We start from the raw sequence: 22,680 nt of genomic DNA, 5'->3' as shown, positions 1-22,680 counted from the left end.
CACATTAGAAAAGCTTAGGCGTGACACTAAAAGTCAAAGAAACCCAGAACACCTGGCTGATCTCTGGCTGATCTCCCGTCGAGCTCGTCCCCTCGGCTCTGCTGCCAGCGTCCCGTCACGTTCTGTCCTCACTGCTAAAGCTGCGTCTGTGATTTCACCACCGTGGCTGAGACGCCCTGAAGCCTCAATCACCCGCCGTCACCACAGTGTTCTCCTCAACAAACAGATGTTTGATTATTTTTGGCCCAGATGTGGCTCCAGGTGAGTGTGGCTGCCTGAGCCCAGCCGCAGGTTCACCTGATCTGCACCAGGCTTCAGGTGTGTCGAGATATTTGGAGCGAATGTGGCTCATGATAAAACACGACCCAGTGTTTTTAGGCTTAGCTGTGTTCGTCTGACATGTTCTCACTTCTTTTTTGATTGCATCGTCACATGAACACTATAACAGTCTGTTTGCAGCACGTGAACGAGTACGACGCCTGCAAATAACGTGCACTTTTCCTCATAGTCATGCTTACATTGCTAACACGGCGTTCTGGAACGGTTTGAGTTTTCTTTGAGTTGCGGGTCGTTCCCCTCAGTACTGGCCGCCTTTTGAAAGGATTTTTTAGAGGAAATGAAATGCTCCTTCAGTCATTACCTGCTGTGTAGTTCTCCTGAGTCACAGCACTGTGAGCGTGATTAGACCCGGCTGTGTGCGTTAGCTGAGACGTGCACGTACGTGTGGGCAGGACCGTCGGAGCGCTGGAGGCAGTGCACAGGTGCACACGGAGACGACTTTGAAAGGGACAACAGCCTAATAATCAGGTTAATCAGGTGGTTTTTGCTTCCTAAAGGTTACATTTGTGCACGTCTGCCAAACCAAAACCAGTTTTTCCTTCTAATTTAACATCTTGTTTCACGCCCCGTCACCAGGCCTCCTCCCAGCCCGTCCGGAGTGGTTTCCATCTCAGCGGGACACACCCAGCATCAGTCCGTCCCCGTCTACGAGATGAAGTTTCCAGACCTGTGTGTCTACTGAACGCACACATCCACAAACCAGCTCACACGCAACATTGAAAATGCACAGAAAGAACAACACACTCACATCTGCACTCCAGTCTCCTCTGTTCAGGTGGCCGGGATGCCGTCAGGGACGAAGTTTAAATCCTGTTTCCCGACTTGACTCAAACCTGCTTTAATCCACGCTGCTCTGATTGGTTACACTTTGTTTCCTGACTCGCGTCCCTGAAGCCAAACTGAACTTTTGAGTCACCAAGAACAAAAAACAACAAGAAAACCCATAAACTGCTTCCACTCTGAGGTTTTAGTGTATTTCTGCTGAATCAGACGTTGCTTCTCTGTTCCAGTCCAGCCAAAGCTTCACTCCTTGTACATACGCTCTTAAAAAAGCAGCGTGAGGCTCACAAACGCAGCTCCTGCCTCCTAACAACTATCTGTCTCTTGTCAGTAGCCGTCGGTGCCGTCACTGATTAGTAGGAATGTGCAATATACATATATATATATATCTATATTAGCCGTCAGCTATGAAAACTGAAATTACCTAAGTGGTGGTAGAAAGCAGTTTAGTTTCAGGCTCGCTGCTCCTCAGCTCTTCGCTCTAATCTTCAGTCTTTGCTGTTTAAGATAAAAGTGTGTCACAAATGACTCCAACAACCAGCTGAGTTCTTATAAATAAATTCAATGACAGCAATACTCGAACTGCTAGGCAGCGACACTCTAAAGCTGAAGAGTCGACGTTTGGACGAGTAGAAATGGGCTCGCTCGTGTTTGGTGATGACGTGATTGTTTCTGAGAGGCGTGAGTCTGTAAGAGGAAGGTCAAGAGGAGTGTTCATGTCCATCAGCTCCCACCTGAGACTCTATAAAAGATGGACATAGTCAGTGTGGTGTCAATTTAGTGGGGAGCTTTGACATTGGATTACCAAATGGTGGAACTAAGACTGTATACTCCACTAGTACTACTAGTACAGTAGCCACAGGTGGAGAAAATCCGAGACATCAGCGTCTGGTTTTGAGCTCCACATTTGGAGCCTCAGTGTTGAGGTTTTCGATGATGTCATAATGTAGTCACATGATCAGAGCAACCATGTCTCCTGTATCCAGATGAATTATCAAAAAAACATTTTTTTTAGGATGTAGTCATGTTTATTTCTGCTGAAAGCTTCAACACGAGAGTCTGAGGACTGTCTCACTGCTGGAGTCGCCCTCAGGTGGCCGTGAAAGGAACTGCAGTCTTTGGTGCTTCCATATTGGCAGCTTAATGTTACAGTAATGAGGACGTGATTTATAAAATGAAACTACAATCTGAGCTCAGTGTTTACTGACGTCTAAACGCAAGAAGGCCTTTGAGTCTTATTGTCAAAGAGTTCAAACCTTTCAGATATGGAAGCTACATCCATCTTTAATATACAGTCTGTGGCTTTGACGATGGTCCTTAGAGAAGTTGTTGTAAAGTTTGTGTAAAGTTCTTGTGGCGGGGCTGATGATTTTAGAAAGGACTCTAAACTTCCTCTATTAAAAATTTGGGGTTAATATTCTCAGAGATTGCAGTGAAAATATCACAAAAAAATACAAATGTAGCATCTTTTAAAGAGTTGAAGTTTATTCCTCAAGTATGAAACAGTGCAGTTATGATCACAGTTACGGGCCTGTGTGTAAGTAAAATTAAAGCTACGCGCTCTTTGTTTGTAATATTTCCTGATATGAGGGGGAGCTGCAGGCAGCGTGTTGGCTGCAGATGAATCTGATCCAGCTCCTTGACTTTGCGCTGTAGTCCCTGCGCACGCCTGCTTTCCATGAACGAATCAGCCGCCTCACAGCTTTGTTGGCAGCCTTAAAAAAAACAAAAAAACAAAGCTGTTTCATTGCCAAACACAGAAGTTTGATTTTAAAACGTCTCAATCTAAAAAGGCTGTTGTTCGTATCCTGTGAGGAGCCATATGGTGGAGCTTTTCATTCCAAAACGAAGCGACCGGCAGCATCAAAGTTAACCTCCCCGCTGGACGCATTAATATTAATATCCATCCTCAGCCCCGGCGATACAAAGCACTGACATTTTGGAGGATTTAATCATCCTTGCATTTTCAACAGTTATCACAGGGCCGTGATTTATTTCCAAAACAGGTTACAGGAGGCGCTCTGGGAACGAGAGGATTCGTATGTGGTGCAGCTGCAGCTGTGATCTGTAATAGCAGATGGTTATCAGTGTTTTCCTCTGATCTGAGCTCAGCGTGGGAAGAAAATCCCTCCAGTTGGAGGAAGATACCTGCTGCCTCTGTTTGGTGCGAGCAGCTGTTGGAGGCTGAAGGTCGGCGCTTCCTTTCACTCAGAGCTGATTGGTGTGTTCGGCTCGTCGGCGAAGGAGAAATGAGTTTCTCGAGCGCTGGTTGTGTTTCTGAATGAGAGATGCTGGCTAAGCTGGAAGTCTGTGTTTGGCATCACCAACACGAGCCTCACAAATCTGAGAAACTTTGTTAGTAAATGTGTGTTTTTCAGCATCGGGTCGAGGCCAAGCAGTTTGTGAATGTTTGATCTGGATACGTGACAAGTGGTGCGACTGTCCCGATCACATCGCAGCGTCACATCTGTACAGTTGAGCCCGTGCAGCTGTTTGGACGTGGATGCTTTAATGTGCAAGGCCAGGGTCACGAAAGCTGCAGGACATGAAGCAGAAGAAATTCAGAAATGAAACGTTGGCTGCTCACGGAAAGTCGACATAAATACTGATGCCAAATTTTTAGGGATTCTTTTTCTTCTTTGCTTATATTGTAATTTTTTTGTATTGAATATTGCAGAACGTTGCGTTGTGATCCCGTCGTTATGGTGAATTACTCTATACTCCACTTCCTCTGTGGAGCCAGCAAAGCTACAACAAAAACAAAAATTTAAGATTTCAATTGATTTCCCATCAGTTCTTCTTCTGCAGATGGAATTTTAAAGCTTCTCAGGTGTGCTCGGGTACCTTCTTGTTTTTTTAAACATGGTCAGTGACCCAGGTCTGGGGTAGTGTCCACTTTAACATTCGGGTGTGCCAAACAGACTAACTTTAAAAGTTAGAGCAACTTATTATAGAATTTCGACTGCCAGTGGAGGTGGAGAAAAGAAGCTGATTGGCACATGATGTCAAACAATGTTACCTAGGTGGTTGCCTAGGGAACCTGATAGCCACAAGTAACCAGCTGTCACCATGGGCAACAAAGCGATGCACTGATGGTTGGATTGTGTGTCTGGGTACAAACTTACTACAGGCTTTTAAAAGTTCACGACCAGCATCAAGGTGATAAACGTGACCCTTACCTTGCACATCAAAGCAGTCCCACTTTACTTTCCTTTACCTTCACGGTTGCTGACCGTTCATCTTCTCCGATTGCCGCTTATGTATCGATAACCAGCAACAGGGTGGGTTTGACCTCTTAACATCCATCGGGCACCAGCGACCCGGTCAGGGTTTTGTTGTAGCCAAACGCCAAAAAGGCACATTTTTGAGAAATTGAAAGGTCTTAAGGTCTTTAACCAAACCCTAACCGGATATAATCCAGTGGCTGTTTGGAGGTGAAATCTTCTGTTCTATAAGTATTACATGTCTAATCATTGTACTGTGTGAAACGTAGGTTACAGAGGACTTTTTACTGGAAACGATGAGCAGAGCAGCCTGAACAAGCGAAAAGTCTCTTGCTGGTTTTTTTTTCTGTGCAAATCTACGCAACATAATGTCTTAGCTTTAAACTCTCGTGCTTTAACATCGTAGAATCATAGCTTTTAAAAAACATGCATTATATGAACTAACTGCATGGCTCTTTAACTTCAGTCATCGTCGTTGACCCTCCGAGGGACGGGACTGGGATCAAAGGCTGAAACTAAATCTAAACGAGCTCTTTAACAGCCGGATCCTGAAGTTGGGCTTTAGAGAAAAGTCGGGTTTAGATGTGGCTGGAATACATGATATCTTCCTCTCATGAATGTGTCGTCGCAGCAGCATATATATATATATATATTTTTGTACATTTTATGCATCACGTATCATTACATTGTTGCCTAGCAGAGATTTTAGAGGTTGGGAGATTTCTTCTAAGACGAGGACAAAATGCTGAATTCTTTATACTCGTGTACTTTTTTGTTGTTTACCTCGATGGTTCAGGTTTCAGCGGGATGTTGCAGTGTGGGGGAGATGGTCTCGTTTTTATTTTTTCAACTGTAGATTCTATTATACCATTTCAAAAATAATGAAAAATGAATGAATATTATATGTAGAGCCAGATGTTGGTTATTTTTGGATAAAGGAGTAAATCAGTGCAATCTGCTAATGTTAAGATCCAGATTTATTTTTCTCTAAGTGGCGGCTCAGGCTCAACCTTCAGACCTGAAACTCTCAGATGGTCTCGGTTGAAGAATCGGCTCCAGATTCACTAAAATCATTTAAAATTGGGTCCACAATAGTCGGAAAACTGTATTCCCATATGTGACCTCGTTCCTGACTATGCTTACAAGTTCCTCCTACGTTTGAAGACCATCTCTTGGTGTTCTTCTCCTGGAAAACTCCTGTAATCTGCATAAGCCTCAAACGTTGGTTTTTCTGTTAATCAAGATGCCCGGTTGTCCCAATTCCACCTTCAATTTGCCAAAGGTCGAATGAATGTCCTACAAGAATTATACTGGGAAAAAAGTCCTCTGCTTTTCCCAGATTTAGTCAGAAGAAGCACGAAAAGATGGGTGGGGGTTGCAAAGCGGCTTGCAGATGCTGCTTCAGCCTGTAGGCTGGTTCAGTGGACCAGTTCAGGAGCTCGGCGTCGTGTCTGAATTAATGCTAAACTTATTGACAGGAAAGAACGGCTACAAGGGATCGTAGCCAAGCGCTTGACATTAATTCCGACTTTTAATTTTGATTCAACGGCACCAGCATTTCCACAGATTACTTTAAAACTCGTATCTCAGTCAAATCCGATGTTCACTGGAATTAAACGCTCACGGATCTGATTGGAAGTTTGTTTTTTCGTATACACGTTCATCGGTAGCGATATCAGTAAAGCCGTCTAAACCTCCATGAAGACGTTACAGGACATAACTAAACGATCGTGTTTGTGGGAGGAGCTCACCTTCAGACGGGTTTTGTGAATCTGGATCTGAGTCTGTGTTTCTGAGCCGAAACGTTTAAGACCGGCTGATGTGAAGTCTGTAAATGATGTCGGAGCAGTCGGTCTGCGAACGAGCCGCTCTGCTACTTTTGATAAATGTTCAACCGATTCAGCTCAAGCAATCATTCAAATAGTACCAGCTGATGTATTAATGAACTTTAAAGTAAAAATGCTGAACAGTTAATAACCGTTACGGTAAAATATGATGTTGTGTTTGCACTTTGATCACTGTGTACCTGGTACTATAGCAGAAATAAATCGGCACCGATGTGTGTTTGGTACAAACAGATCTTAGAAGTATTTTTGATGAAATGATCTCTGTGGAGCTGTGAAAAGTTTCCCTCCTGATTGGTGATCTGAGTCCTAAAACTAAGACAAAAGAAGAGAACAGAATATTCACATGAACTCTTCACCTTTCAAGATGGATTTTTTTCCAGCTGTAAAATGTCAAGAACAAAAAAAAAAAAGCTTCCGATGTTCTTTTTTATGTTTCTGATGCATTTTTGTGCCAGTTTTAGAGATTAAAGGCGTCGCGTCCGTGTTCACAGTGACAAACTTGCTATAGCTCGGCTTTGTTTCAATCACACTGATGGTTTTAACCACTAGATGGCGCTGAGGCTCCCGCTGCTGCTTCACGCGTTCACCTTCATTGTTGTTTTGGTGCATTTCTTTCAACTTTTCATCTCAATGACAAAACTACAGCTACGTGACCTCAGCTGCTTCTGGAGCCTCAAGTGGACATAAGAGGAACTGCACTTTTCCCAAACCTGGATTTGCTGTTTGCACAAAGCTCCAGTGAGTCAGGAAGTATCTGAGTTTAGATTATCTTGTCACGTTTGATTAATTTGGTCTTAGAAATTCAAAGGGACTTCCTGAAACATCTCAGTTCCCAATCACGTGGAACAGAGAAAAGCAGGAAACGTAAGAAGCTGGAAGTAGTTTCATGTTTTATTTTCCATTTTGATTCATCGACTGAGCAAAAGCATAAAGCGTTCAGTGCACATTATTTCTGTGAAGCTCGGCAGCAGCAGAGCCTCAGCGCTTCATTACAAAGCCTCTATTGAAATAGAAAAATGTGCATTGAGATTAAAGTGTTTCTATCAAAGCTGTTGAGTTGTTGTGTCTTTATTACTGTCGGCTCTCTGAACCAATCAGAGGAAGATCCCAGAGAGGCGTGTTTGCCGTCATTTATTCAACAGATTCATTTCATGTGTTTAAAAAAAAATCAAAGTAAATAAACTGATTTTCTTCTTTTTTGAATCAAAGATGTCAGAAAACATTGAGTCCAGCTTGTGACACAGCAAGGCCCCAAAATGACTTCACATCACGACTGTCACAGAGAAGGAATTCTTTAGCTTCTATTTTTCCTCCTCCTCTTTCTCAGTTTCCTCCTCTTCCTCTTCTTCTTTTCCATCTTTCTCCTCCTCTTCCCCCTCCTCCTCTTCTTCTCTACCCTCTTGTTCTTCCTCCTCTCTGTCTCCCGGTTGCTGCCCCTGGCCCTGCCCTGCACTCGGCCTCGGGTTCTGGGTTTGAACCCCGCTGAGTGTCGGTCGCTCCCCGCTCTCCTCACTGGAGGCAGCAGGAGAAGGAGGGGGAGAGAGAGGAGGAGGAGGAGGATGTGTCAGGTCTCCGGGTGATCCAGCAGAAGGAGTCGACTTCTCGGCGTCCTTCAGGTGGGAGCTGTCATGGCTGCAGAGAGAGATTTGTTTTTAATTTCATGTTGTTTGTGTTGTGATATTAGAATATAAAATTAGGACCTTACTGCATGAAAAAAAAATTAAAATTATCTATATAATTTTCTTTATTAACAAAAACAGTGAGATCTTCATTTTGTGGCTCTCTGACGTTAGCGTCTGCAAATCTGTTTTTAAATGATGTAAAAGTGGAAACAAAGTAGCAGCTGAAAGATCAAAGGATCTGATAATCAGCACGGCACTGACGGGACGAACTTTGTGTCGGTGTTTGTTGAAGCTCCATTCGATTACATGGAAATATTCAATAACGCTTTATTCCAAATGTTGTTAATTTGTCATCTTCGTAGTTGTTTGAATCATCACTTTCGCACACGTTTACCTGCTTTTCCTGCTGTAAATAAAAAGCTCACCTGTGAGGAGGTTGCAGAGGTGGAGGTGTGTTCGCAGCCGTGTCCTCCTCACTGCTGGCGTCCCCGACCTCCATGTCCGACTCCTCGCTGGACTGGGGGGAGACCCTCAGAGGTTTGGGGGGTCTGCTGGCTCGGCGGCAGGGGGGCGTCGACCCGTGGCACTGCGGCGCCGGCAGGCTGTGGTTAAAGTGTGCGGCCGCCATGCACTCTGCTGTGGTTTTGTCGCATACACACTGTAGTTTGTCGCACACAGTGACCCCCTGACCTGAGCAGAGTGAGGAGGGATCAGATGGAGAGGCCAACAAGCGCTTTAGAGGTCTAGGAAGTCAAATATGATGATGAGCTTTTTTAAAAAAACAACAACATCATACTGCAAATCCAGGCTGTCGTAAGGCTGCTGTACCTGGAGGCACAGCAGCCTTATGACAGCTGACCATTACCCTGGAAGCAAGGAGAGCTACCACCTCGCTCCTCCCTTCACGTCTGGTAACAACGCTCAAGATGCCAGACAAGCCGAGCTGACTACACACATCATCAGGTCCCATCAGCTCTAATTTATACTGGAGGGGAAAATAACTCATGGCTCTCCAGGGATTTGGTAATACCCGTCTGATCTGCTAGCAAAGAAATTAATTATAGCTAAATGTTGGATACACCAACAGAAGCTCAGTATAACATTTCATAAACAAAAAACACGAGCTTTTCAGAAAACATGCATCTGCAGGAAGACCAGAGAACCTCCCTACAGTGGAAATCATTTCTCACGAGATTTAGGTGAACCGTGTTTTTTCTTCCTCTGTGGCAGCTGCAGGTTAAATGTTTACATTAATATGAGAATCAGGTGTGAAACTGATCTGATGTCAGCAGTGCAGCAGACTTGGGTTTCGAGGGATTTGCCGTACTCACATCGTGGTTTTGCGTTCTCACAGGAGATCTGAGCGTTGAGCTTCCTCTCCGGCCTGCAGCCCATCGAGCTGATCTGCTTCAGGCAGCAATGATGGAAGAAGCAGCACCTGATGGAGACCAGCAGGAGTCAGTCATCAGGGTCTCTGCAGCACTCACACACTTAAACTTTGGACCATAACACCATGAAAGTATGAAGGATGTGAAAAGCAGCAGATGTATTTGTGCGCTGATAACTATCGCGCTGTTTTGGAGAATCGGGTAACCCTGACGCAGCTGTGGGCGTCTTCATGGACAGTTCCGATCCTTATTCCTCGACACAGCTCACCTGTCCAGCTGATCCAGAGGCTGACCGCCGCCCTCCTGTCCACAGTAGCAGCCGTACATCTCGTACTCGTGTGGGCAGCGTCCCGTCAGGCAGTGGAGCATCTCCCCCAGCGCCGGCATCTCCCGCCTGGACTGACCGTCGCTGGCGTACACGCTGAAGGAGCGACTGCATTCTGCTGGGAGGATGCAAAGATCTCAGCTCAGCCATCAGTGAAGAGCTCCACTCAGACTTTGGAAGTGCAGCTATCCGTGGTTACCTTTGGTGTCTGGCTGCAGGTCGATGTCAGTCAGCCCAACAGACTCCAGCAGGGACCAGGCGAAGAACGGCACCGCCCTCCTCTGAGGAGCGAACCAGTCTGCCAACAGAGAAACGGTACATTTAAAGAAGCGTGACCTCCAAGCAGCGGCCGCGAGCTTCAGAAGAGGATGAAGAAGCACTGCACGAATACAGAGTCAAAGATGGTTGACATTTACATGGATCTGTGGAACTTAAGTGCAGTGAAAAAGTGCGGTTTGATGATCAGGTGAGGAGCACTGTTCCACATTTAAAGCGTTGTAGCTAATGGTTGGTCCGTAATGGATGAAGCTCCACCCAATGCGTTACCATCCCCTCACATGTCAGCCAGCAGGATCCTCAATCGTTCATCTACTTTGTTGTAATTTTGCCAGTTTACAAATCACTAAACTTTATTGATACTCAATCGTCTCTAGGTGCTACTACACTCCTAATCATCTTGTTTGGAGGGCCTTAAAGACATCTGCAAGAATTAAAGACTTCACAGTATAAAAAGGTGTTCCCATCGCCTGGCATGGATCCACTGATGTGATTTTTTTTAAAAAGCCACATTTACAGGGCTGCAGGACCTGGCACTAAAGGTTCTGGAGGAAATTGGCTTGAGACGGCTCCACCAAACTGTCATCTGATGAAAATATCTGCTGTTTGAAGAGTGAGCAACTCAAGCTGAGCTAGAACGGAGCTGTACATTTGTGCAATACCAGTTTTTACCATAAGATGGCGCAGTGAGTCCACGCGTCCCACTGACACTATAAAACAGGGACGTAGCTATGGTAACATCACCCGATTGTTTCGGAGACTCAAGATAAGCGTTCGCACCATCTTGAGGAGCAGCGGGTCTGCCAGTTGAACCGCATGCTCATTGGCTAATGACTTGTGCCAATGAAAATGCAGTTTGACACTACAGCTAATCCTCCATTTATTTATTTATTTTTTTTAATGCAACCGAGATTTACTAAATTTATTTGCAAAAACATGACCCAGAATGAGTGACGTGCAGCTACACCGTCGCCATCTGGTGGCCTCCACATAGATGCAGGTTTAAGGTACTTTTGCCTCGGCTTAATTTTTCTGACCTGGAGCTACGTCCATATTTTATACTGTTTAACCCTGCAGTCATTTACAAACACTCTTCTTTGATGGCGTCCTGGTAAAAGGAAATGAGCGTAGCGCTAATAAGAAATATCAGCAGAGTAACGACACACCTGCTTGTAAAACGCTGCCCATTTCTGCATTTTTGTACTTAAAATTTCAAATATTAGATTCAAAGTTGGGAGTTTCGGTTTTAATTTTCCTTTTTATTGTGACTATTCTTCTACATTTATTGAACAGCTTCTGCACAGCAGTCTGTTAACATGTCTTTTCCACAGAGTTAAAAACAATGTTTTTCCTGTTTTATACCTCTGAGCTTAAGAAACCAGTGTTTCAGCAAGTGTAATCTAAAAAAGCCTCATTCTCAACCCCATCAGCACTTAGACGTTTGCTGTGTGTTCGTGTGTTTGCTCCTTTGGGGATCTTTCTCTTCCTATTTCGCAGCTTAGACCTCGATATTATTAAAATAACGTTTATTGTTCCTGTCAGTTATGAGCCTGGCTGTCATTACAGGTCACAGATTACTTAATTTAACTTCCATAACCCTTTGAAACATAATTAACTTTATTGAACCCCTGAGAGAAAAATGCTTAATTTATTCATTTCATCTGAATTTTCATTTAACCTGTCGAGTCAGAGAAGAACGAAGAGGTCAGACAGGAGAAAGGCAGAAGGCCTCCTGATGGGGAAAATGTTGCATTTTATGAAGTTTAACCAGCATCTGGTCAGACGTTACCGTCCGAGTCTTTCTCCCGCGAGTCGTCCTCCTCTCCTCCTTCCACACTCGGAGGTTTGACCGTCATTGTTCCGGTCTTTTCCTCGGATCCAGCCTCGGCGGTGGAGTGTGGCGGAGGTTTTAAAACCGCTGCTGTTGTGCTTCGGGTGTGGACCTCCCACCGCGGTGTGACGGAGGTGGCCGGTCTCCTCTGTGTCGTCTCTGCGATGGTTCTCACTGTAGCCGCTGATGAAGATGTGGTTGATGCAGATGTTGGGAGCGTTTCACCTGAAACGACAGAACGGTAGCTGTCAGCTTTCTGCAGGAATCCCATCGTGCAGGTTGACTCACTGAGACTTTGAGGAGCACGGCCCCTCACTGTGAGAACGTGATTAAAAGTCTGCCCTCGCATTCGGACAGTCACAGGTTTCAGCTCCACACAGTGCCTCTGCATGCACATGTAATGCTGCTGCTGCTGTACAGGAAGCTACTCTCACATTCCCATAATTCCACTCTGCTACCAGGCCTGATTTGGTCGATCTCACATTCAGGGTCATCTCCTCGTGCACCTCTGGTCTGTGGTGGCTGTCTTTAGATCTCTCCACAGACGTCCCGTTAGATTCTTTTTACTCGTACCTCTTTGAAAATGCTGAAACTACTCCAGTCTGTCAAAAAGCTCATCCTTCTCTCACCTGCAGCAGATGGCCCCGCCCCTCCCTGACCCTGGTTCTGTCCAAGGTTTCTTCCTGTTAAAAGGGAGTTTTTCCTTCCCACTGTCGCCAAAGTGCTTGCCTTGGGGTGACTGTTGTTGTGATTTGGCGCTATATAAATAACATTGAATTGAATCGAAAATCCTTCTATTGTTTTTTTATTTGGGGGAGGAGGACAAAGTTGGCACCAGTCACCAGTTCAGGTCATCAGTTTTACCCTGGAAAATGATTTAATGGCGTACGGTGAAACTTGCATTGGCCTGGTCTCACTGAGAAGATGGTAAACAGAACACAGACAGCTGAGGTTTTTCACTTTCTGATCTCGTATATCAGATTGTATAAATAAAACTATAAATGTTTAAAGCCACACAAACTGAAGTCCATCTCCTTTAGTGGGTGGCGGTAGGAATCTGAATTACTCAAACAAGCCTTAGATCCCTCCTGTAAAGTCAGCAATCCAGCTACCCACTGCACCCATGGTGTCACAGTTTGTAATGTAACGCAAAGGGTTGTTTTTTTTTGTTTGTTTTTTTTAAAGAAACAGAAAATGTAGAGTCCAGTAAATGAGCCTAAGAGGTTAAAGGCGAGGGCTTACTTTAGAATAAATAAGTCTAAACTTTGACTGGCAATTACCCTGATGGATAAAGTTAAACACTTCTAGCTAAACTGGAAGCTGTCAGTCTGAATCCACCACAGAATCCGTCTTTAATGGAAAACTTGGAAGTCTCCTTCAGTGGACCGCCCGCTGTTCTGGGATGAAAGCACAACTTTCAAAACTGTAAATCTAAAAACAAACAAAAACTATTTTTGTGTTGAAATGCAACAGAACAAAAAGAAATGTGAGAAAACGTGCTGTGAAGATCACCCCGGAGGCTTTGTGGCTCCCCTCGCTTCATTTAAATATTCCTCACCCATCTCTGATGAGCCGGCTCAAGCAGACTCCTGCAGATTGAAGTGATCCTGACATTTCATGACACGGATGCAAATTTCAAAGACGGTGCAAACATGTCATTAAATTCTCACACCCACAGGTCGGCTTAAATGCTAATTCATCCCCATCGGGGCAGGGCGAGCTGGGCCTTTCTCACCTTGACTCTGAAGACTGAAAGCAGCAGCAGGAGGAAGAGGAAGAGGAGGTGTGGCATCTTCCTCTGAGTCGTCAGGAGGGGTGGTGGTTCTCGCTGGTTTGGTTTGTGGGAGCGAGCTGCTGGTTGAGGCCTGTGTTGTGACTCTGGTTGTGATCTGTGGGCCTGGGAAGCAGGTCAGAGTGAGGAGTCCCTCCCTAATCAGCCCTCCTGACCACTTACAATAAACTGAGAGAGCGAACATCGACTCCTGCTTCAAACTCCAGCAGAGGCTGATGTCTGAGCCTTCACATGAAATTCTGCGACTGAGCCGGTCAGGTGAGCAGAGCGACCACGAGGATGCTCAGAATGTTTTTTTTATTTCCCATCATCACCCACCGGCTTACTGTAATGCTTTGTTCTCTTACTGAGGAGAGAGATCACCTGGACAGCAGCTGAAATAAGAAACCAACCACGCTGTGGCGCTGACACGTGTGCACGAAGGTCTGTTTGTTATCGTAGTAAAAATGTAGCTTTGACTTTGTTTTTGGTTATTCAGCCTGTAACATGAAGCAGCGTGATTAATGAAGCCGTAATGTTGTGAAACATGCAGGAAACACTGATTTTGAACTTTGTTTTGGAGCAAAGTTGACAAAACGGTGAATAATTTTAGTAATTACAGCTTTTATGTACTCAGTGATCTGATCTGTGCCTCGTTCTGCCACAGACTTTTTTATTTTTGTCACCAAGTGCTGCTCATTGTTGAGTTATCAGGTTTATTTCCATGATATTTTCAGGTCTGTACCTTACAATATTAAACTAGATGACAGTTTTATACACATTAAAAGCCAGAAAGTCTGTCGCTCAGTAGGTGATGCAGCTTTGCACTTTCTGACTCTGTGGAAAAAGATTCAGGGGAGAAAATAGCTGAACAACAAAGAGTACACTGTGGGGGGAGCAGGAGCTTTTTTTCCTTCAATGAGTCGCTTTAAAGGCTGTGGGTGAATATGCTGGTGACGGGGTCAGCTGGCCTCTGCTGCCGTCTCAATAATTGCTGTGTTCACTTTCAGTCTAATAAAAGGAGGATTTTTTGGGAAGCTGCAGGGAGCTCGCACTGCTCGCTGTGATATACACTGATGTGTATGCTGACAGCTTGCTGTGTTGTTACATTGTGAATATTTGTCTCTGATATTAAAGTTCAACTGCACCTGCGGTTGGACCGAGCACTTCTGGCATGTTAAAATAACATCGTTTATGTTTGTCTGCACGAGCAAAGGACAAACTTTTGTGCCAAAACTTAAATATTTTTGCAAATGCAATCATCAGTGTCGCTTATTTTAATGATCTTCTGTTGAAGGTAAACCTTTCACCACCAGAGGGCAGCGTTTTAAAGATGATTAGATGTGTTTTTGTGCGTGCACTAATGTTTTGATCCCTGCCTCTGTCTTCACCAGACACTTTGCACCATCTTGTGGTTCACACTGGTATTACACTAATGTACAGCCCAGCTTTAGTTCAGCTTCAGCTGACATCTCTTTAACGAAGGACACAAACGTTTTGGACATAAAGTCCTGCTGTTTGGGGTTTTTTTATATTCTGTTCGCTTGTAGTTTTTAAAATACCCAAAAAGTGCCTTTACATTTACTTTGTCAGGTTGAAGTTGAATTATTCTGTAAATGTTACAGTGGCAGCAGTAATAAGACACCAGGCTTCAACATGAAAACCCTCCACGCTGATTCTTTTCCCCACAAATTGCACCTCGACTAAACCACACTGGCTGTTTCCCATCTCACTAGTTCTCCTGAAATTGTAAAGAATGTACATGTTTGTTAGTAGGAGGCTGATGTTTGAGAAAAATTGCTGGAAACTGGGGAAGTTTCACCAGGAATGAAGACTAGAAACGTGGAAACAGCCAAACTGAGAAAATCGGTAGCTCTGAAGAGCACGTAGCCCTTTCCTATCTGCAGCTGCCTGATATCGGTCATCTCATCCAGCCCTCTGCCAGAAAGCCAAAGAGCAAACATCCTTGAATGTTTCGCTGTACATTAAGGTCAGATTTTTCCTCCTCCGAAAGTTTCTGTAATGAAATGCCTGCTTGTTGCTAAAGAAAAACAAGCTGACCTTCAGCGGGCCTCGGAGAGCTCGTCTCCTCTCTGACACCTCCCTCCCCTCTCTCCTGTGAAGCTGGAGGTGGTGCTGGTGTTAATGTGAAGCTGACACCTCCTCCACCTTCTGAAGAGCGCACAACACAAAGGCTGTCAGAAGTGAGACGTTAATGCAATCCACTTGATTAACGCCGGCATTAAAGAAAAGAGTTGGTCTTTTTTTCTTCTTCTTCTTGAAATTAAAAATATACCCGGTGATTTCTGAGCGAGCGAGGCCCCTCAGACACCTGTCAAAGCCTCGCTGCGTAATTGCAGACGCGAGGAGAGGAAAATAACCACTTCAATAGTTACATGTTTTTTACCCGGCAACGGGGTTGTGACACTCGATCAAACCATTTGGCAGCTCTCGGTGTGTTTGTGAAGCAGCGGCGAGGAAAGAGTCTAAATCCGAATCACGTCTCTTTTATTTGAAGGACAAAGACTCCCGGTGAAGTGCCTGCGTCGATTAGAGTCACACCTTACTCCTCTGTGTTGTACAACTTAAAAACCCACAAAGGAGTCGCACAGACTCATTTTATTACATGAAAAGACAAACTGTATTTAAAAGATGGCAGCAGCCACTGTGACATGGCTTACTGATTTCTGGACTCTGGCCTCACTGTTAGCATTCTGAAAAACTGCAGATTTTCATAACAAGTCACCATAATTGAATATGATGGTGGTTGCTAATGTCAACAGCTAAAGCTAACTAGCTCGATTGATAAGCATAAACTGTAAACTTTCACCTTCCCTGTACATGTGCAATGGTTTAAACCATTCATAGAGACCAAAACCATTTCTGCAGCAGCATGTTAATATGTTTATTTCTGCTGTATATGTCAGTCTACAGCGACTGACACAATTTTGGAGCCTGCTTCAAGTGGACATTAGAGGAACTGCAGCTTTTGTTTTTTTTGCTTAGGCTTCATTTTTCAGCATAAATATGTCATAGTTTGTCAAATACCAGGGGGTACTACTCCATCCTGTTATACATCGCAGTACGCAGGACAGAATATCCTTCCTGGCCATCCTTATAGCGAGAGGGCCAAAGTTTAATATTATGACAAAATTGTACGTACCATTTTTATAGACCGTGCATGTTGATATAACAGTTGATATAACTTCATAAGGGAAGCTGCAGAATAGCTCAAAGGAAAAATATGCAGTTTAGAACGAAGCAGCTAAAAATGAAGCAAATGTCAAAAACTGCAGTTCCTCTAGTGGCCACTTGAGGCTCCAACAGTGAGTCAGTCTGCATGTTCACAATAAGAAATAAAGATGTTCACAGCTTGATACAGTAAACAGTTTTGGTTTAAACAGTTGAATTCCTCCTAACTGCACAGAGGGCTGTACAGGTACCACTTCCTGTTAAAAGGAAGCTCTTTCTCCCCACTGCAGCCAAATGCTGCTCCTAGATGACTGTCTGTCTCGTAGTCTGATAATTGTTGGCAGTGGCACTTTATAAAGCTGATATTTCTGTCCCCCTGTGACAAACTGACCTGTGTGAGGAGTTTTCCTTGGGGCTGACGGTGTTGCTGCTGTTGTCATTGTTGTAGTTTTGAGCACATCAGAGACTGAGGATGAAGAAAAGAAACATGAATATTCAAACTTCCCAATGAGTCCAACTGAAGTCTTTTGGGACTCACAAAGGCCTGATTTATTCTTTAGTTCCCGTCATACAGTATGAACTCACAGTGCTCACCAGACTCTTGCTCCTCTTCATTGTCCTCCTCCTCTTTCCCATTTCCTTCCTCCTCAGATGACTCAGAGGGACTCGTGGTGGTTGTTGTTGAGGCTAAGATTAAACCTGTTAATAAGGAGGCAAAAGAGCTTCATTTCAGTGCTTTATTTGACTTCTGGTGCTAAGACAGAGTCTCACACAAGCTCAGACAAGGGCAAAATACAACAATCTCAATCCAGCCAGTAACTACAAAGAAAAATACCCAAACAATCCAGAGTCACAGGAATTCAGAAAAATAAAACTACATAAATAAACCAAACTACTTGACAGCTGGTTAAAAATTCATCATGCTGTGCTGATTTTTTCCATTGTGAATGAATCTCCTGTCTCCATAAACATGTTTTGAGGGGTCATCATGGCTGTGCACCGGGCCTACGAGAGCTCTGCAGACTGTTGTACATGTGTACCGCCACCAGAGGGCAGTGTCATGGACAAACAACTAAAGCTCTTGAAATAATTGTTCCAAACATTTGTATCTTTAATCTTTGGTTTGGCTTCATTGTAACTTTCTCATATGGACAATCTAATCTTCAACTCTCTGGGGGTGAGGGCGGTGCCACCTTAAGCCCCTGCTTTGACCACACCCCTGTCCTTTTAATTATTTTTGCATCATCTATAATTTGAGATTTAAAAAAAATCAACACATCATAAAAGGATAAGTATTTCTTCATCACCTGTCTCGGCTGATTCTTCCACGGCTGCTGATGTCAGCTCTCTGGGAGTTGTAGGAGGAGTGGGAGGAGTCGATGGTAAAATGTGACCGAGCGGCGCTGATGCTCCCGTTTGATTCACCTGTGCGTTTTCAGTGGCGGAGCTCAGTGAAGAAGTCAGCTCGGATTCTGCTTCAGTTGGCGTCTCTTCGCCATGAAAGCGCAAACCTGAATCTGCAAGAGATAAAATTATAACGTCATCACATCACAGATACTCTGTCTGTATTTTTGAAGTCCTGTCTCACTTCTCTTGCCTTCGGTGTGCCACAAGGTTCCGTTTTGGTGCCTTTGCAGTTTCTATCCTGTTGTTTCTGCTCCCTCTTCTGCACATTTTGACACTTTTAAGAACATTTCTTGTCACTGCTCTGCAGATGAGGTTCAGCTCTGTTTCTTTTAAACCCCAAGAGGTTTCTAACCTGCAGATCTTGCTGAGACGCTATTAAAATAGAGGGTTCAGTCATTTTCCCCCACTTGTGAAGAGAAAACAGAAACAGTGTCTTCTTGCTACATTTGCTGAATCTTCTTTTAGGAATCTTAATTTCCTGAAAAAGGAACATTTAATCTTAATTTTTGACTCACCTTTCAAACAAAAAGTAACTTTAGAGTCCACTTTAAGATTCTGATTTCGACATTTATCACCAGCGTACAGTACGCCAGCAGGTCCCTGAGGTCATGTGATCAGGGCCTACTGGCTGTACAGCGTATGAGGCTGGGAACTAAAACAGGAGGAGGGTTTGCATCAGTCCACAGGCTTTTCTTGAAATCAGTGGTCTCTTTTAAAAGCAGCTAAAAACTTCTTTTTAAACTTGCTTGTGGGGTAACTTCATCACAGACCCAGTTGGAACAAACACACTTGTGAAAAATAAGACTCTGGTGTTTAATCAGGTTTCAGAGCTCCCTGTGGGCTGTGGGGCTGGAAGCCGCCCACAGGTGTGGAAGGAGGTGACCTTGAGGGGGGAAATCAGCCACTTTTAATCAGTTATGCTTTTATGATTATTAGTGATCTGTATTGTAACTGCACCTTGCATAAATACCTTAGTTTTGTTGCACACAAACAAAGTCAGAGACACTAATATCCATTTAAAGTTTGACTGGATGAAGTTGCAAGTTTCACTTTGGAGTACCACAAAAGAGAGATTATGATTAATAATATTTCTGCACATAAAAAGCCAGTTTAACGAAGGTTTTTCTGGCTCCAACTTGCACCCGAGAAAGTTTCCTTTCTTTTTTCTTCTGTCCACAGACGAGGACATGTTCCTCATTTAGAAAATCTTTTATGAATTAGACGCCGGATGAATCACTGCTCAGTTATGGGATCATATAAAGCACACCGCGTCATTGAAATAAAAAGAGCTGCTTTATATTAAGCCCGAGGCGGACGTTTGTATTTATCAGTCGTGATCGAGACGCCGAGTGTTTCTGGCTCACCCCGGCTGATTGCTGGAGGATTGTGGGTCATCTGATCCCCATTTATCTCTTCCTGCTCGAGTGCTTCCTCTGCGGCGCTCTCATTCAGATCTGTAAAAGCAGGAAACGTCTGAGCCAAGTGAGTCATCGAGCAGCAGGAGTCGAACAGCGGGGAAATTATTTCTGCTGTTTTGGAAGCTTTCCGCCGGTCAGCATCTAGCAAATGTAATCTGCTAGAAAAGTACTAGAGAGAGGATGGAGGGGAGACGGTGAGGTAACCGAGGTAACCGTTACCTTTAGAGATATAACTCAGGTGTGTCATCTCTGCCTCTTCCACCTCTGCTGCACCTCCTGCGCCTTCCTCAAGCTCCTCTGGAAAAATGAGAAATATTAGGATAACACGCAGATGGTGCCGAGTTAAACCTGTGGCCCGAGGGCCAATTAGAGGTCATACCAGCAGGCATCAGCGGCGCTGGAGTGCTGAGGTTGTACTCCATGGCCTCGGTGTCACTCTGGTTATCCACCCTGCCTGTTGTTGGTGGGTCCATCCCTGCTGAGGAGACAGTCACAGTTCATTCATCTGTCTGGGATGCAGGTAGATGTTTTCTGGCTTTATTTAATGTGTGAGTCTCATTTTTCTTTATTTACTGAATGAAATGTTCACACTGAGGCTTTAAAAGTGTGGACACCAAAAGGCAACGAAGGCTGGCGCCATCACTGAAATAGAATATCAAGAATATCAAGGCTTAATGTTTTCTGTGTCTGTCTTAGAACGACAGACTGATGGGTGCATGTAGCTGCCTGCTAAGCTTCACGCTTTACTAACCGGAGCGACTAAACTGAACCTCGTAACCGTGTTCGTGCTATTTTTAGGCGATTAGTTCTCACACATCAGATCATGATCTGATTTCATGATCAAAATTGTTGTTTTCCTCTTGGTTAAAGACCAAAACAAGCTTCATTAGGAGCTTCTGATTGTAGACGTCTGACCTTTAAATGGCAGTGAGTAAAAGCTACCATCAGACTACATTGTTAAATCTGTTTTTATCAGAAAAGGAAATCTGTTTCCACTCCATTAATTCTTAAAGGAAGTGGAGGGAGGTCCATTTTATGAGCACTCCGAGTTCAAGGCTGGAAGCATCTTAAAACTCTCCAAAACCTGAAATTTCACTTTGTTCTGCTCTGGAGACGTGCAGAGTTGTAGAAAGTAAAGCGAAGCATAAAAACAGGAGTTTTACCTGCTGGCAGGAAGGACGAGCTGGAGAAATTAAAGCTTTCTGAGGTGTTTTCTGCTGGGAGAACATCTGCAGAGACACAGGAGAAGTTCAGCCTCTCCACACAAATATACACTCGAACAAAGCAGAGATAAGGAAACACATTAATGCGCTAACGTGATGCTTCATATCTCAGTTTGGATTTGTGTCGGCAGGATCAACGTGAGCCCAATATTTTCTCTTTTATGTCCTTTGTGATCAGAAACTTAGTCCAAGGATGTAAGCACTGCTTTACAGATATGTGTAACGTATGGACCTCGACGTGCTCCTGATCCTGTTCAGTTCAATCTGCTCCTGACATCAAAGTAACAGATAAAGTGAATTCGAGCTGATCTCGAGTTTAAACAGAGTGGGTTCAGTTTCAGACAGATCTCAGGTTGACGTGCGTGACAGGCCGTCCTCAGGTTTAAAAAAACCTCCCTCCCTTTAATAACATCCTTCACTTCAGATTCTCCTGATTCTGAGGCGGCGAGCAGCTCGGCTCGACGTGACATCTCTATCTGGACACATGGATGAAAGGAGGTCTGAACAATCACTGGTTTCTTTCTCTTTTAGCTGGATGTGGGCAGGAAGCTGCAGCTTAAACATCCAGAGGTCCTTGTTTTAATTGGCTGAGGTGTGACTCAGCCGTCTGCGTTTCTGCCCAATCAATCGTTTCCTGTGATGCGACATCGCCGACCCGCTCAGAAAGTGACGCGCCGTCTCAGGAACGCTGATCGTGGCGCCCCCGGAGTTTCACACAGACTTACCTGCTGCTCTGAAGACTTCACCTGTGTCCTCGATGCCGCCGAGCAGCTCTGAAACACACGGTCAAACTAATGAGAAACTCAGACTGCTGTTAGCTGCGAGCTCTGTCAGACACACCGGAGAAAGGCAGGACTAATGAGCTCACTGCTAAAATTTATTAAATCAGCCTCGCTCAGAAGGACAGCGAGGCCGAACGTACAGCAAGAGTCATGAAGAAAGATCTTCAAAGAGAGCAGAAGTTTTTCTCCTCACAGCATCAACGATTCATCCGGCTTTACGTCAAGAGACAGAAACACTGAGACCAAAGATCCACAGACGGAGTGGAAAAGTTCTCCAAAATGTTCTGAGACCAAATTAAAAATCTGTCGGAAACGAAGAAATCAGTCTAAAGGAACCTGTGCCACACTAAGCCTGGATGTTTCTGAAAACAAAGTAACCAGCTGAAACCCAGCACATAACCACGTCTTAGCAAATAAAACCAGTGAAACCAGAATGAAACAAGTTTGTAAACAAGATAAAAAAAAACAACAATCTTACCTTTAATTTTATCAAAGATCAGAAACAGAAAAAGCAAGAAGGCCTACGTGAATGTCACAGAGATAGTAACACGTTACTGTAAGGGATTACTATTGCAAAAAAAGTAATTCGATTACTGTTACTTTCCTGTAAGCACGCTGTGTTACTATGTTACTAAGCTGTGATTTTGTTTGTGAGAGTGTCTCATGACAATGATGTAAGCGCGTGCGACGACCGCGGTAACAGCTGTGTGCAGATCAACAATGGATAACATGGAGTGCAGGAGAGAGTGCGACCGTGCAGCCTTTAAAGCGTGGAAGTAATCACATTACTTTGAGTTTAATTCCGTAAAAAGTGACAAAAACATTAGTATCCGCTGTTCACTGTGTGGGAAGAAAACTTCTTTCTACAGAGAAAAAATAAACTTCAAATCTGAGCAACACCGAGCACGCTGCCACGGGAATGTGACACTCACAGATCCCCCCACTGACATGACCGCTGTGGGCAAACCTGCACCAAATAAACAGCAGCACACTCAGAATTAAAATATTTATTTTACTGTTCTTTTTACTTGCAACAGTTGTTGTTTTTACAGTCAGGCTTCACCATTTCATATCAGGATTTATGTGAAGGCGCACTGAAGCACAGAGCCCGGCTTCACTGCTGTCGTGTTACGACCATCTCCGACTGCAGTTTTAGGATTCAGATCGAGCCGATTTTAAACCAAGTCTGGAAGTTTGATGCATGTTAAAGAACTGTCTGAAATTTGAAATAATAATAATAAAAAAGGTCTGAGGT

At 44.2% G+C, this 22,680-nt stretch overlaps 2 protein-coding genes across 15 annotated transcripts in view; one reads left to right on the top strand and one right to left on the bottom strand.

Moving 5' to 3' along the window:
- The window catches only part of efr3a (EFR3 homolog A (S. cerevisiae)), a 112,312-nt gene extending 105,074 nt beyond the window's left edge, over nucleotides 1-7,238 (top strand). For all 4 annotated transcript variants that reach the window (XM_026149172.2, XM_026149171.2, XM_026149169.2 and 1 more), the window contains one exon: nucleotides 916-7,238. In XM_026149172.2, the coding sequence (XP_026004957.1) occupies nucleotides 916-1,021 (106 nt within the window). In that variant the 3' untranslated portion in view covers nucleotides 1,022-7,238. The remainder of the gene's footprint in view (nucleotides 1-915) is intronic.
- oc90 (otoconin 90) overlaps nucleotides 6,881-22,680 on the bottom strand; it is a 28,789-nt gene continuing 12,989 nt past the window's right edge. Inside the window, exons 8-22 of one of the 11 annotated variants that reach the window (XM_026149168.2) lie at nucleotides 21,369-21,416; nucleotides 20,584-20,649; nucleotides 19,800-19,898; nucleotides 19,640-19,717; nucleotides 19,367-19,456; nucleotides 17,903-18,112; nucleotides 17,181-17,294; nucleotides 16,987-17,061; nucleotides 13,368-13,529; nucleotides 11,591-11,857; nucleotides 9,725-9,823; nucleotides 9,469-9,643; nucleotides 9,144-9,250; nucleotides 8,238-8,502; nucleotides 6,881-7,822 (exon numbers count right to left, since the gene is read on the bottom strand). In XM_026149168.2, coding sequence (XP_026004953.2) covers nucleotides 7,492-7,822; nucleotides 8,238-8,502; nucleotides 9,144-9,250; nucleotides 9,469-9,643; nucleotides 9,725-9,823; nucleotides 11,591-11,857; nucleotides 13,368-13,529; nucleotides 16,987-17,061; nucleotides 17,181-17,294; nucleotides 17,903-18,112; nucleotides 19,367-19,456; nucleotides 19,640-19,717; nucleotides 19,800-19,898; nucleotides 20,584-20,649; nucleotides 21,369-21,416 — 2,186 coding nt within the window. In that variant the 3' untranslated portion in view covers nucleotides 6,881-7,491. The remainder of the gene's footprint in view (nucleotides 7,823-8,237; nucleotides 8,503-9,143; nucleotides 9,251-9,468; nucleotides 9,644-9,724; nucleotides 9,824-11,590; nucleotides 11,858-13,367; nucleotides 13,530-16,986; nucleotides 17,062-17,180; nucleotides 17,295-17,902; nucleotides 18,113-19,366; nucleotides 19,457-19,639; nucleotides 19,718-19,799; nucleotides 19,899-20,583; nucleotides 20,650-21,368; nucleotides 21,417-22,680) is intronic. The other 10 variants (XM_080292824.1, XM_080292826.1, XM_080292825.1 and 7 more) reach the window with 10 other exon arrangements.

Source organism: Astatotilapia calliptera, chromosome 18 (assembly GCF_964374335.1).
Source record: "Astatotilapia calliptera chromosome 18, fAstCal68.1, whole genome shotgun sequence".
NCBI lineage: Eukaryota > Metazoa > Chordata > Actinopteri > Cichliformes > Cichlidae > Astatotilapia > Astatotilapia calliptera.
This window is presented reverse-complemented; position numbering and strand designations above follow the sequence as displayed.